This window comes from Frankliniella occidentalis, unplaced genomic scaffold, assembly GCF_000697945.3.
Source record: "Frankliniella occidentalis isolate FOCC.00 unplaced genomic scaffold, Focc_3.1 Scaffold21, whole genome shotgun sequence".
NCBI lineage: Eukaryota > Metazoa > Arthropoda > Insecta > Thysanoptera > Thripidae > Frankliniella > Frankliniella occidentalis.
This window is the reverse complement of record NW_026267151.1, coordinates 617,385-629,216: the sequence shown is the minus strand read 5'-3', so window position 1 is coordinate 629,216 and position 11,832 is coordinate 617,385. Positions and strand designations below refer to the sequence as shown.

The following is an 11,832-nucleotide window of genomic DNA, read 5'->3' as shown; positions in this document are numbered from 1 at the left end:
GCCGCTCCTCGTCAAGCCCCTCGAGGCCGAGGCCGACAAGGAAGGCGCGGTCTTGGGCCTGCGGGGCCGACCCGGGGAAGATCGTAGGGTAAGTCCCAAAGAGGAATTTTGGTGGAAGAAACGTGGATTCCACGTAGATTTGTGACGTGGATTCAACGTCGAGTATCCACGTGATATCCACGTGGATTTGACTCCTTTATCCACGACATTTCGACGTGGAAATCATGTCGACTCAAAAACTTTTTTTCCCAACCTTGAGTGGAGTTGAACCTGGAACCTTTGAGTTAGTTGTCTTGTACCCTATCCATTACCCTACGGTGACGCTGCTGGAAGAGGAACGCCAGCTACCGATGCCTTTCTAAAGCACACGCACAGCGCCCAAGCCAGCTTATAGGGCGTTGTGCGTTGTACGTTCAGAAGTATAGCCTTGAATTTAATTAATAATTGTACTTCCTTGACAAAATTTAAAAATTTGTTCGATTATGTGTACAAAGCTTTGAACACTATTTTTAACGTTGAACGCAATAGACGGTAAAGTGGATATCACGTGGATTCCACGTTATTTCCACGTTATTTCATGAATCGTGAAAAACAAAACAAAATGCAACTCTCGGAGAAAACTGTACAATTGTATACCAAATTTAGCAATAACTACTAGCTTATCATAAGTTTTTTTATGGTTTATATCTGATGTATAGTGGCAGGAAAAACCTGGAATCCACGTGATATCCACCAATTCGAGTTCAAATGAACGAATTTCACAAAAGGGGAAATTATCCATCTCTTTTCAGTAATAAGTTATCGTTCTCCATTTAAAAGTGATCAAGAGAACAAGGCCAAGGGTGGTTGAAATACCGTGGATGTATCCACGTCCACGAGATTTCCACGAATCCACGTGGAATCAACGTTGAATCCACGTACCGCTCCTCTTTGGGAGTCTTTTCAACAGAGACGGATCCGTCATAGGTTTCAAGCAGATGCGTTTTATTCGTGAAATCTTGGTTGACATAGTACATTACCCGAAACGGGTACGCTGAAAGCAATCTGCAATTTCCGTTGTCTAGAGTTCATTTTATACTAGAGGAAATCTTGTATTCTTTTTGTGTAAATAAAACTAGGAAGTACATATTGAGGTTCTAAGAAATCATCGAGAAGCCATGCACCCTGTGCCAGGAATACGACACTGCATTGCTGTGGTTTTGCCTATAGGATTTCCGGAATAAACTGTCTTTTTTCATTTCAGATATGCCGGAAACCACGTTCGCACTCGGAACGACACCTAGCAGGTACGTAAGCGACTCGAGGCCTCAGCGGGATTCTTCCACGAGGCTGAGCGCCTGCAAGCTGCAACATAGGCCGCCCGCACAACAGACCTGCTCAGCGTTCTGCCTACGCGGCCTTTACAGGCGCTCCAGCGCGTAGAAAGGGTCGCACTGGTCGAGATGATTGCTTCCTAACTCAGATTATAAACCACATGGTGCCGTTGTGAGAGTCGGCATGCAAGCCAGCCTGCTAGCCTGCATGCAGTTTAGTATAATCAGAAAAAAATGAACCGCTTAGATACACCTACCGTGAATAGTAATAATAAGTTTTAAGTTATCAAACCCTCCTTTCGAATGTTTATAGTGCCAGGGCTGGTTTAAACACCTCAAAGTTTTCTGAAACAATTAAAGTTTTTGTCACTTCTAGCAGAAAACGCATTCTATAAAATGTCAGGGGGAAAAATCTTTTATGAAAGGTTTTTTGTGACAGATTGTCGTTAAATGGCGAACTTTATTTACAGTACGAGCGTATATTACTACAACGCGGTTTTGTCGTTGTGGCTACAGCGTTCCACGTCGACGATTCGACACTCCTTCGCCCTTGCCCGGGACCTTGCCTTAGAATCATTCAGACCTGCTCGTCCAAGGGTGGGGCCTGACCCTAACCCGGCGCGGACTAGGTTCGTCTTTTGGAGGAAATCAGAAAACGTGACTATATCAGTTCAATATTTGTAAAGCAGCTGGAATAGTGTGCCAATATGTGTGCAAAGTGATTGTATATATGAGGGGCAATGTATGCAGCAATCATATGCTGTGCCACACCGCAGTTGTTCGAGCAATTCCTCTCCGGGAGGTGCTGTGCGGCGACTGTTCGGGGCAGAGGTAGAGGGTGAGGGGGTTGGCTCGGCCCAGACTAAAACGTTTTCAATTAAAAGGTCGCTTCGGTAAGTGGATCTCAGCGGGGTGCTGCGCGCGGAGTGGTGGAGCTGGGTGGATGGACGAAGCTGGGGCTGGGGGGCCTGGGCTCAACGGTAACGGGGGGTGGGGGGCTGTTTTACGAACTGCGTAGCAGTTATAGGAAAACAAGGCGACAAACGGTGAGCTTATTTCAGTTTCAAATTACACGACAATAACTGCTTATTTTTGGTTGTGAATCAATCAATGTATTTTTGTCTCATTGTTTTATGCGTGCGTCTCTGCAGTTTTTTTTCTGCTTTACTACTCTTTAGGCACTTTGGGGATTGTATTGCAGATTTTATTCCACTGCTGAGTTCTGCAGCGACATCCTGAAGTGCTGGGTTGCCGCGTTTCACGTCAAAGCACTCCCCCAGCTCTCCGGCCTGTAGCCACGGCTCCTCGCGCAGCCGCACGCCGCCCGAGCTGGGTCTAGGCCGCGCAGAGCAAACAAACTTGCTCGCACGCACTCTACACACGCGGATGCACCGGTTCCGCAGAGCTGCCGCACCAGCCCACGCCAGCTGAGGGGGTGAGACTGGGGCCGGGGAGAATAAGTGAACCAACCAACCACGATGTACATCGTGCATCCAACCAAGCCCTTGTCAATGGCGAACGGTGGCCTACACACCTACCGCTACCGAGTGGGAAATCTTTCGAAAACACAACGCACGAGCTGTTTCTTAGCGTTTCACGGTCTGCTTTTCGATTATTTCGGATTGTGTCAAGGTATCTGCGATGTTTCGGAGGTATGTCGCAACTATTTCGCCACATATTTCACAACTATTTTGCACATTACTCGTTTTTATTTCGCCTCATTTTGAATACATTTTGCGTGCATGTGTACGGTTTATTTTAAAAGAGAATTCCCCACTGTATAAATTTCTCGTCATGATGCCGATAATACCATGACTAATTTTTAGTACAGTGGTGTCGTCACTAGTTTTCTTGTAACCTGTGAAGAGATGTGACTAGAAGATCCCTGGCGACATAAGCGTGACAAGAAATGTATACAGTGCGTACCCAGCTAGAGTGTATGGCCCCACCGGGGTCACAACGCCCCTAGATGGAGGGGATTTGGGGGGGGGGGGCGTCAGCCCTACATGCCCACCGCGCATGACATGGAAGGGCTTAGCCGCTAGGGTCGGCTCCGGCCGGACCGAAATACCTCTGGTCATTTGTGGCCTGGTTCTTTCAGGCCAAGTGAAAAGGAGATATGGTGTGGGGTGGGAGAACAGCGCGCCAGGTGGCAGTCGGAAAGTAGGTCATTTTCATTCCTGGATGCGCTTTACGCGCACTCACTCGAGTCCCGCGTCGGTGCTCTCGCGAGGCTCAAATCAATATGCGGAACAAAAAGGGCGTCCGACACCTCTCCACTCCCACCCTTCCGCGCTCAGACCAACGCGGACCAACAACGCGACAGACCGAAACCATAACAGCTGTAATAAAAGTTGTGTTAGCAGAGCAGCCCACGGATGTGGTGGGGTGGTCCAGTGGGCGCGGCCCGTTTGTTCACAATGATATGACTTTTACAAAACAAAATTGGAACCACCATGGCTCTCATTATTTCTTCAGAGGTTTTGGTGGAGGCGTTATATTGGCGTATGTGCATTCACCTCTGTTCGACGTGTTCGTCTTTATATAACTGTCGCGGTTTTGGTGGGGGAAACATGGCTCAAGTCGGCAGCGCCCCTCTTGTGTCCTTGTATACGCCGCGCCCTGTCCGTCTATCCAGCCTCATTCTGCGCTGTGGCTTGATGAATGGCTGATAGACACTTTGGGCGGGATCAAAGCAGGGTGAGTTGGGGCGTCTCCATCCATACTCACCTCCCCGCTCTCCGCTACTCGCCTCCCTTGACCTCGCCCGGCCCTCATCTCCCCTCCACCTCAAAGGGAATTTATATCAGGCCAGAGCAAACTCTCTGCTCTGGAAGGCGTTTCCTCGGAACGTCGCTCCCACCTGTTAGCGGTTCGCGCACAGCCTACATCCCTTCCGTCAGCCTGCACTTTTGTCTGTCTCTCCCTGTTACAGGAAACCATCTTTCTTTCTTCTTTTAAAGTTATAGCACCAGTTTTTGTTAAAGTTACTTGGCTGGTCTTGTAGTCTCCTTTGACATCACAGCAACCAACACGCAATGCGAATGTTAAGTCATACTAACAAAAGACTCACTACAAGACTAGACCAAAGTCAAAACACTTGTTGACAAAAGTTCGTGCAACTCCGTCAATGGAACCATTAGTTACTGAAGATGGATCTTCACCCATACTATAAATCAAGTCAGTTTAATGGCGATTTATAGCATTCACTGTACGGCTGAGTTCATCAGCTTACGCACCTGATTTGAAATCATTTTTCGATGCATCCATCATCATCATACATCATGACGCTTAGTTGTAAAACTACTGCGAATTTTTTTTAATAACAGTGCTCTTGAGAAGTGAGACTGTTTTGATTAAGAAATTGTTTCCGGAAGTGTCAACTGAAACGGTTCACTTTGTGAGATACTTGCGACGCGTTTTGAAGTGACACGGAACACGGCAGAAGGGCGTTTCGCAAAAAAAAAGGGGTACAGCTACTTTGTAGGCTCACCTCGCCTCGCTTCTGTAGGTGGGGGCAGCAATCTTGACATATTTGGGTTTGTGTGATGGCCCAGTTCAAGTTTTAAAAGTGTCTTTAAATAGCATTTGCAAAAGAATAAAAACAATGGAAAATGGGAGTTTATATAAAATATAAGTTTTATATTTTTGTATATGCCATTTAAATACGCTTCTAAAGCACTTACTAGGCCATCAAACAAGCCTGAGTATGTCACGATGATGGCCCCCGTCTAAAAGATATTGCCTAAAAAGTGTACGTACCGCATTTTTGCGTGATGGACTCCTGGAACACGGTAAGAATTAACCTATTATGTACACCGAAGCGACCCTCCCGAATCCCTGGCCCATGGCTCTTGCCAACCCTTTGGCTCTGGCCGGCTCCAGCGCTCGCTGGGCGGCTGGATGGAGTGGCGTGGCACCGCGTGGAGGCCCACCCCCAGCTATAGAGGGTGGATCGGCCCGGCGTGGAGCAGCCTGCAGTGAGGCAGTCGGGCTTGGCGCGTCTCTGCCGACGGGCGTACGCCTGCTGCCGCTCGCCGCACGGGACGGTGTGACGTCCCGTCACACGCCGTCACACGTTGTCACACGCCGTTACGCGATGCCTTATTACTTTCTGTTTGAGTGTCATTTAGTGGTCCCGTTACGAAAGCGTGACGCTACTATGACCAGGCTGTGACGATCCTGCCGTTTTGTGTCATTGTGCCGTTTTTCGTCCGTCACGTGATCAATCCAGTGGCTTACTCAGCTGTCAGCGTTACCCAGTGTGTTTTTCCGTAACAAGTTGACTTGTTTTACCACTACCGTGGGACGTGCCAAAGTTTTGTGACTTGGTTTTACCCGTCTCTTCTGGACATTTGAAATGTGGTCCTTACATCGCTACTTAATGAAACGTTTGGCGTTTCTCCTTGACTTAATTATAAATGTTTATGAAAAGGTTAAGAATTGTTCTTTATATCTAATTAACTTGCTTGTAATCAAGACTGTACTGTAATTGTCTTGGCACTGTTGTTGTATTCTTACACTTTAAAATGTTCGATACGTATGGCGTTTCATACGAAGGTATTTTCGCTTGTTAGCAATTTCATTTTACTTCAAAACAGCACATTTCGTTACTCAGGATGACAATGCCGTGAGACATCTCAACATGACGGTCGGCTTCGTCGTCATGAAACGACATTGTGTGTTTATCAATGAACTGCCGTAAAAGTCTCGTACAGTTACAACAAAAATGTTAACATTGTGCTGCGAAGGCTGAAGCTGTAGCCTACTAGCACTGGCAAAGAAATTTTGCAGGGCTTCTTCAAAATCTGCATCATTTCCGACCCTGAGAAAAATGGCAAGCGGTATGGTATGATAGGATTTAGAGGTACCATGAAATTATTTCTGACCCAACACATTAAATGGGAAGATACAATTTTGTTGCAAGAATGGACGCGATTTTTATCACACCACACACACATTTGCTTCGGAACAAAGTAATCCTTCCTATTTAGTAAGAATATTCCATAGATGCAAACCAAAAACTTGGTTGCAACTAGGTGAGTGTAAGTGTTGGGTCAATCATATTTTCATAATCAACCCTGGACTAATCAAATCATATGGTTTTATCAGCTTGCCATTTCAATGCTCTCTCCCTCTTACTCTCCATGCCCCCCCCCCTTTTCCCCCCCCCTCTCTCTCTCTCTCTCTCTCTCTCTCTCTCTCTCTCTCTCTCTCTCTCTCTCTCTCTCTCTCTCTCCTCTCTCCCACTCCTTGCCGCCCCATGCCACCCCCATCCTTTCTCCCACCCCATCTGTCTCGCCTGTCCGACCAAGAAGTTTGCTTCGTCTGATGATCTGCCCTTATCAGCTGTCACCTCGGGCGGCATCACCACCAGCCAGCAGCAAGTGTCACGCAAGGGGTGGCGAGAAACGGCAGCGTTGGCAGCGGCCGGTGTATGGAGACTCTCCGATACGCGGGACAATGTGGTCCGGGCCCGGCCGGCGGCAGTGACAGCAACATACATGTCTAATACACATGCACAATTGCTGCCTGCCTACCTCCCAAACAGTGGCACGTCACGGTCCATCACTATTCCTCATACAGTAAGAGCTTGTGAATGAGCAGTTGATTTAAACTGGATCATTACCAGACATTTTTTCGGCTCTGGAAGCTTCTAAAGCTCAATTTCATTTCAATTATTTGTGACATTTTAATTTTGCTCGACTTGTGAGGATTCTCAAATTGGTTTTTGCGATATGGATGAGGGTGGTGGGCGGCGTGTGCCATGTCGAGCTGCCGAGTCAACCTCGCGGTAATTTTAACGACGAGTCTCCCGTGCGTAATTGGTGGAGCTAGCTCGTTGCTCGTCTGTGATGTTCACAGTTCCTCCTTCTCCCCAACCCCTCTAATTAGATTATCTGTCGGGGTCCCTACACCCAACCTACTCTAAGGTGACTTTCATCATCGCCAGCTAGGATGTTGTGTGCAGGCATATATATTTCAGAGTGGCAATAAAGGGCTTTGAGTTTATGGCGGATCAATTTCTTGTCGCAATCAAACAACAACAGAATAGCTCATCAAACTGTGGAAAATTAAAACGTTTTCCATGTTTATGGGGAAATGTTATTGCCATTGTGTTGCCTTTGGTTTACATATTACCATCAGCAATGTGATGACGTCAAGTCCTAGCACACCTCCACATGGCGTTGATGGTAGTCTTGTCAATAATCGCACAATGTGCATTTCATGTTTCTTCAGGCTGATGTCGTGGGCAGGGTCAAGGTTTGCGGCCAAACAGACACGCAATTAGAAGACTAACTGGCCCATGCACCCGATAAGACTTTTTAGCTTAGATTAGTGCATCCTCAGCGGACGAAATTCTTTAGTATTTTAAGTACTACATTATAAAGACTCTCTAAAGACTGTGTGCGCGTACTCATATCGAATGAAAGGCTAGTAATGCCAGAAGAACTGCCTGTATCCAGGAAAGTGCTATCAGAATTAGAATCAATCAGAATTAGTTCTGCTAACGCATCCTAAAAGGGCCCAAGTCGTCTTAAGTCGGTGAGCAATGCGCTGGTGCACTAAGACGCGCGAACGCGCGTCCTCCAGCTGAGCAGATGTCCCACTTCAAGGACTACAAGTTCTTCCGGAGCCTCAGCACCCGAGCGGAGCGCTGGCCAATGCGGAAGGCAGAGCAGTTCTGGCGGAAGCTGCGGGAGCGCAAGATAGCAGGTGAGTGTGTGGACACATGGCACTTGGGCATGCGTGTTTTCCCATTGGGTCTCTCTAGTTATTGTGCTATTTGTTAAAACTGATGGAGTGCGACCAGCGCGACCTTGTAAAAGAGTAATTAAATGCGTTACTCTGGTAAGGGGTGAGAAAGGCAAGGGACAGGGACGCAACACGTCCCATATTCAGCCTCGGTCAGCAGCATGCCGCCCGATGCCGCCCCACCATTCTCAGACCAATCGGGCAGCCAGGCGCGTTGAGTTGCCTAAGCGCCAGGGAACTTGTTGAGCACTCAACTATCTACAGGCTTTTCGTTAGGTCGTTCCATAAAGCCCCGTTGGCCTTAATTTTTTTGGTGGTACGTGACTTTTACCGCAACAATACACCGCCCAGTTTTTGACAATCTCTTATTTTATTATTAGGTTTGGGTAACCTTTTGATGCCTTTGGCTTGGCTTGTCTGGGCTCGCAAGCGCTCCAAAAGTCTACCCACTAAAATATTTAGAACTTTTTCGCTCATACCTGTAAATATACTCAGCTTACGCACCTTTTAACTCGCCAGTATAAACCAATTTCTTCATATTAGCGCATTAAAATATTTTTACTGAAATCTGTAAACATGCTCAGCTTTCGAATTTTTAGTCACGCTTGAACTGCCTGCCTAAAGAATTATTACTAAAATCCATAAACATGCTCAGCTTACGAATTTTTTAATACGCTAAAATGAAGAAAGCTGTTAATAGTGGTGAATTAAAGTGCGTCAGCTAAGCATGTTAACAGATTTTAGCTATGGACAATACAAGTTCATATGGGATTTTCGTCTATACGATTTGGCCTCCTGGCGCAAATGTCAAACACACCCTAAATTTACTATTGCGGTTGCTTCGGACATTTACAAACCGTTGATCCAAAAGAGCCCCTCCCCTATGCAGGAGCGTATCTGAATCTGAGGGAGTTTTAGAGCTTGTGTGTTCCCGACTTCCAGGGGCTCCTTTTTATGTTATCTCGTTTTATCTTATAAAGGCTGAGAAGTCGAACATGTTTGCCATGCCCTTATGGTCATTGGACATGTAAAAGTCCTTTTACAGCTTCTGCCCCAAAGAACTAAGTGCCTTTCCTTGGCTCCTACATCAATATTTGATCAGTAATGTTCAGTGTCAATTCCTTGTTGTTTTTTTTTTTAAACTTTTTCCTTCTCACTGCCGCTCAAAGCGTTCCTGCTCCTTTTTTTTCGTTCATATTGGGTAATCGATCTGACTTGCCCATCCCAATTATAGCAGTACAGAAGCTGCAATCGACAGAAATACACCCCCTGTAAAGTCGATGGGACACTATCTCCCGCCTTCATCCACCCTCAACCCCCTACCAGCCCCCCCCCCCCTCCCCTTTTCCTCTGACCTGAACCCATTCCTGGTCCTTACCCTTACTCCAACCTTAAAGGCCCTACTCTCCTAGGTTCTTTTCCTGCCGGTCGTGCATGCGCTCAATAAATATAAATGGACCCTGGAGACATGATGCAGTAGAGAGTAAGCGAATCCGCGGTGTGGCTGGAGGGAGACGAGACTAGGTTGGGCGGGCGAGGGATTTTGATGATGAGTGCTGGGAAGTGGGCGAAAGAGGGGGAAAGGGGCTAGGAGAAGAGGGTGGTTGAGTTGTCTTTCCGCTCGGCGCGTCTTTCAGCGCTGATGTGTGCCGTGCCAGACTGGGGTGAGCGAGTTGAGGGCATATGCGGCGTGGCAGGTGGGGTAGGGGTGGGAGCGGTTAAATGATGAGGTCTCATGCAGGGGTTGGAGGGTTTTGCAGCTGGGGCTGATGCTGCGGTCACGTCGTCGTCGTCGAGCTCAGCCACGGACTGGGATTGGGCGGCGAGAGAGAGAGAGATAGACAGAGACAGAGAGAGCTGCTCAATGTGACGGGCAATTAACGATAGTGAAAAGGCAATGCTGACACCCCAAAACCCACCGGAAACAAGAAGTTTGCTCTTGATCTTAATAATCTCATGCCCGATAGATTAAAATTACTTAAGAAATGAAATAAATACACAAGAAAAGGTGGGCATTTGTACTTCTTTTCATCAATTCATAGACATTTTCTGCTTCAGTGCTTTTAAGGGGTTCTACTTAAGTTCATACGTATCAATACCGTGCGCAGTCTTTTGCCGAAGTCAGGCCTGCGTTCTGCTTGTCGCATGCCTTGCCCTGTGCGACCCGCTCTCTGTGTGGCAGTATAACTTTGTAAGTAGGGATCAGCAAAGGACTTCTTGCAAAACTCTCTGCTGGCAAAGACTGGGACCTTGGGTACACTGGATGGCACGGCTCGGTCCCTAAACTTAAATTGAGTTATGTGTGCCTGGGCAAGTCTCGCATGCCGTGTGAAAACGGCTGAAAATAAGTCCTCGACTCCTCTGTGCGTTGTCGCCAACCACTGCTATGTGCGAGGCTATGTGTTTATCAAGGGAAAACCGTTGCTAAGCGATGGTAAAACCAAGTCGTCCCCATGCATTTCTTCCATAAGACACGTCTTGGTTCTTTCATGAAAACCAGGAAGCGGTTTTGGCCGTGTGGTGACCGCCGTGGTGGTAGGCAGCCAAACACACTCTTCTGTCAGTTAGCTTGCCTATAGCTCCATGCGCGGGCGTTCTACAACAGCACTGTATAGGGCACTTGTGAAGCAGAACTGTGTGCAGCGGAGGGCGCGCTCCAAAATTTGAAGTGATCTTAGAGCACTTGCCATTATTGCACCTTGTCACAAACCCTTTGGCAACGCCAAATGAAATAAGGTTTAAGCTCTGCCTATTTACTGCACCAACTCAGAGTTCTTGCCTCCTTCTATTTTCCCCGAGCATGCCGTAAGCCTCTATGCGAGCCGTGTGGTCGTCTGCTCGTGGCAGAAAGTCGTGAGTGCTGAGAAGCACGGCGGGAAAGCGCTCGCGCTCGAAATGAAGGCGCCGAGTTGGGCGCGTGGGTGAGGGGAAGAGGGGGAGACAGGACAGGGTAGGACACGAAGCGCGTGGTGTTGTCCCATATCCGCCGTCGTGTGCAAATCATTGTCTCCCCACCGAGCGTGGGCAGTGTGCGCCCGCACGGCCCGCTTCCTGCTGCACTGGGTCATCCGTCCGTTGTGTACTCGGTGCGCCGGCCTAGGATGCTGTATGGCTCTTTGCGTTTCCTCGGCCCAATCTCAGCCTAGATCAGTGCCTAGTCTGGCTCGGCACTGCACGGCCTGGGCTCCCATGCCTCGCCTCTACACCCGTGAGACTGGGCCATCTCTGAAGTCCCGCTCCGGGAGATACGACGTTACCGGGCTGTCACTGCAGCGCCGCGCCGCACCCCGCCGCCCCGGTGGGGCGTTGAGCACGGCCGTATAAATATCAGTGAAACGGAACTGCTTGTGCGAAGTCAAGCGTGGCACAGCACAGCCCTGCGCCCTGCCCGGCCTGCAAGCGGATAAATCATGGGGAAGCAGTGTTGCTAGTGGCAAGATGTGCTGCATTGGACACAGCTGAAGACTCGGCCGAAGAAGGGGACTTGTTGCACCCTCTTGGCTACACCCCTCCCCTCTGTATAAGTGCTGATAATCTCGACTCTTCTGTAAAATGTGTTCAGTAGCTACTTCTCTAGATGCTACCGGGTTTAGCAACAGCCTGTAGCAGGACGGGGCACTGGACACACATACACGCTCGCGACCTGCGGGTGCCCACTCGGAGGGGTAGGGGCGCGCTCGTCTGTGCTGCTTTCTCTGATAGCGGCGAGCGAAACAAGGAGAAGGAGTGTCTGTGTGTGTGAGAGAGAGAGAGGGAGAGAGAG

At 48.4% G+C, this 11,832-nt stretch overlaps 1 protein-coding gene across 1 annotated transcript in view; it reads left to right on the top strand.

Annotated features, from left to right (window-relative positions):
- Nucleotides 1–6,665: 6,665 nt before the first annotated feature.
- Nucleotides 6,666–11,832, top strand: part of LOC113204500 (rho GTPase-activating protein 7) — a 90,037-nt gene continuing 84,870 nt past the window's right edge. The window contains exon 1 of the mRNA XM_052264752.1: nt 6,666–8,030. Coding sequence (XP_052120712.1) covers nt 7,916–8,030 — 115 coding nt within the window. The 5' untranslated portion in view covers nt 6,666–7,915. The remainder of the gene's footprint in view (nt 8,031–11,832) is intronic.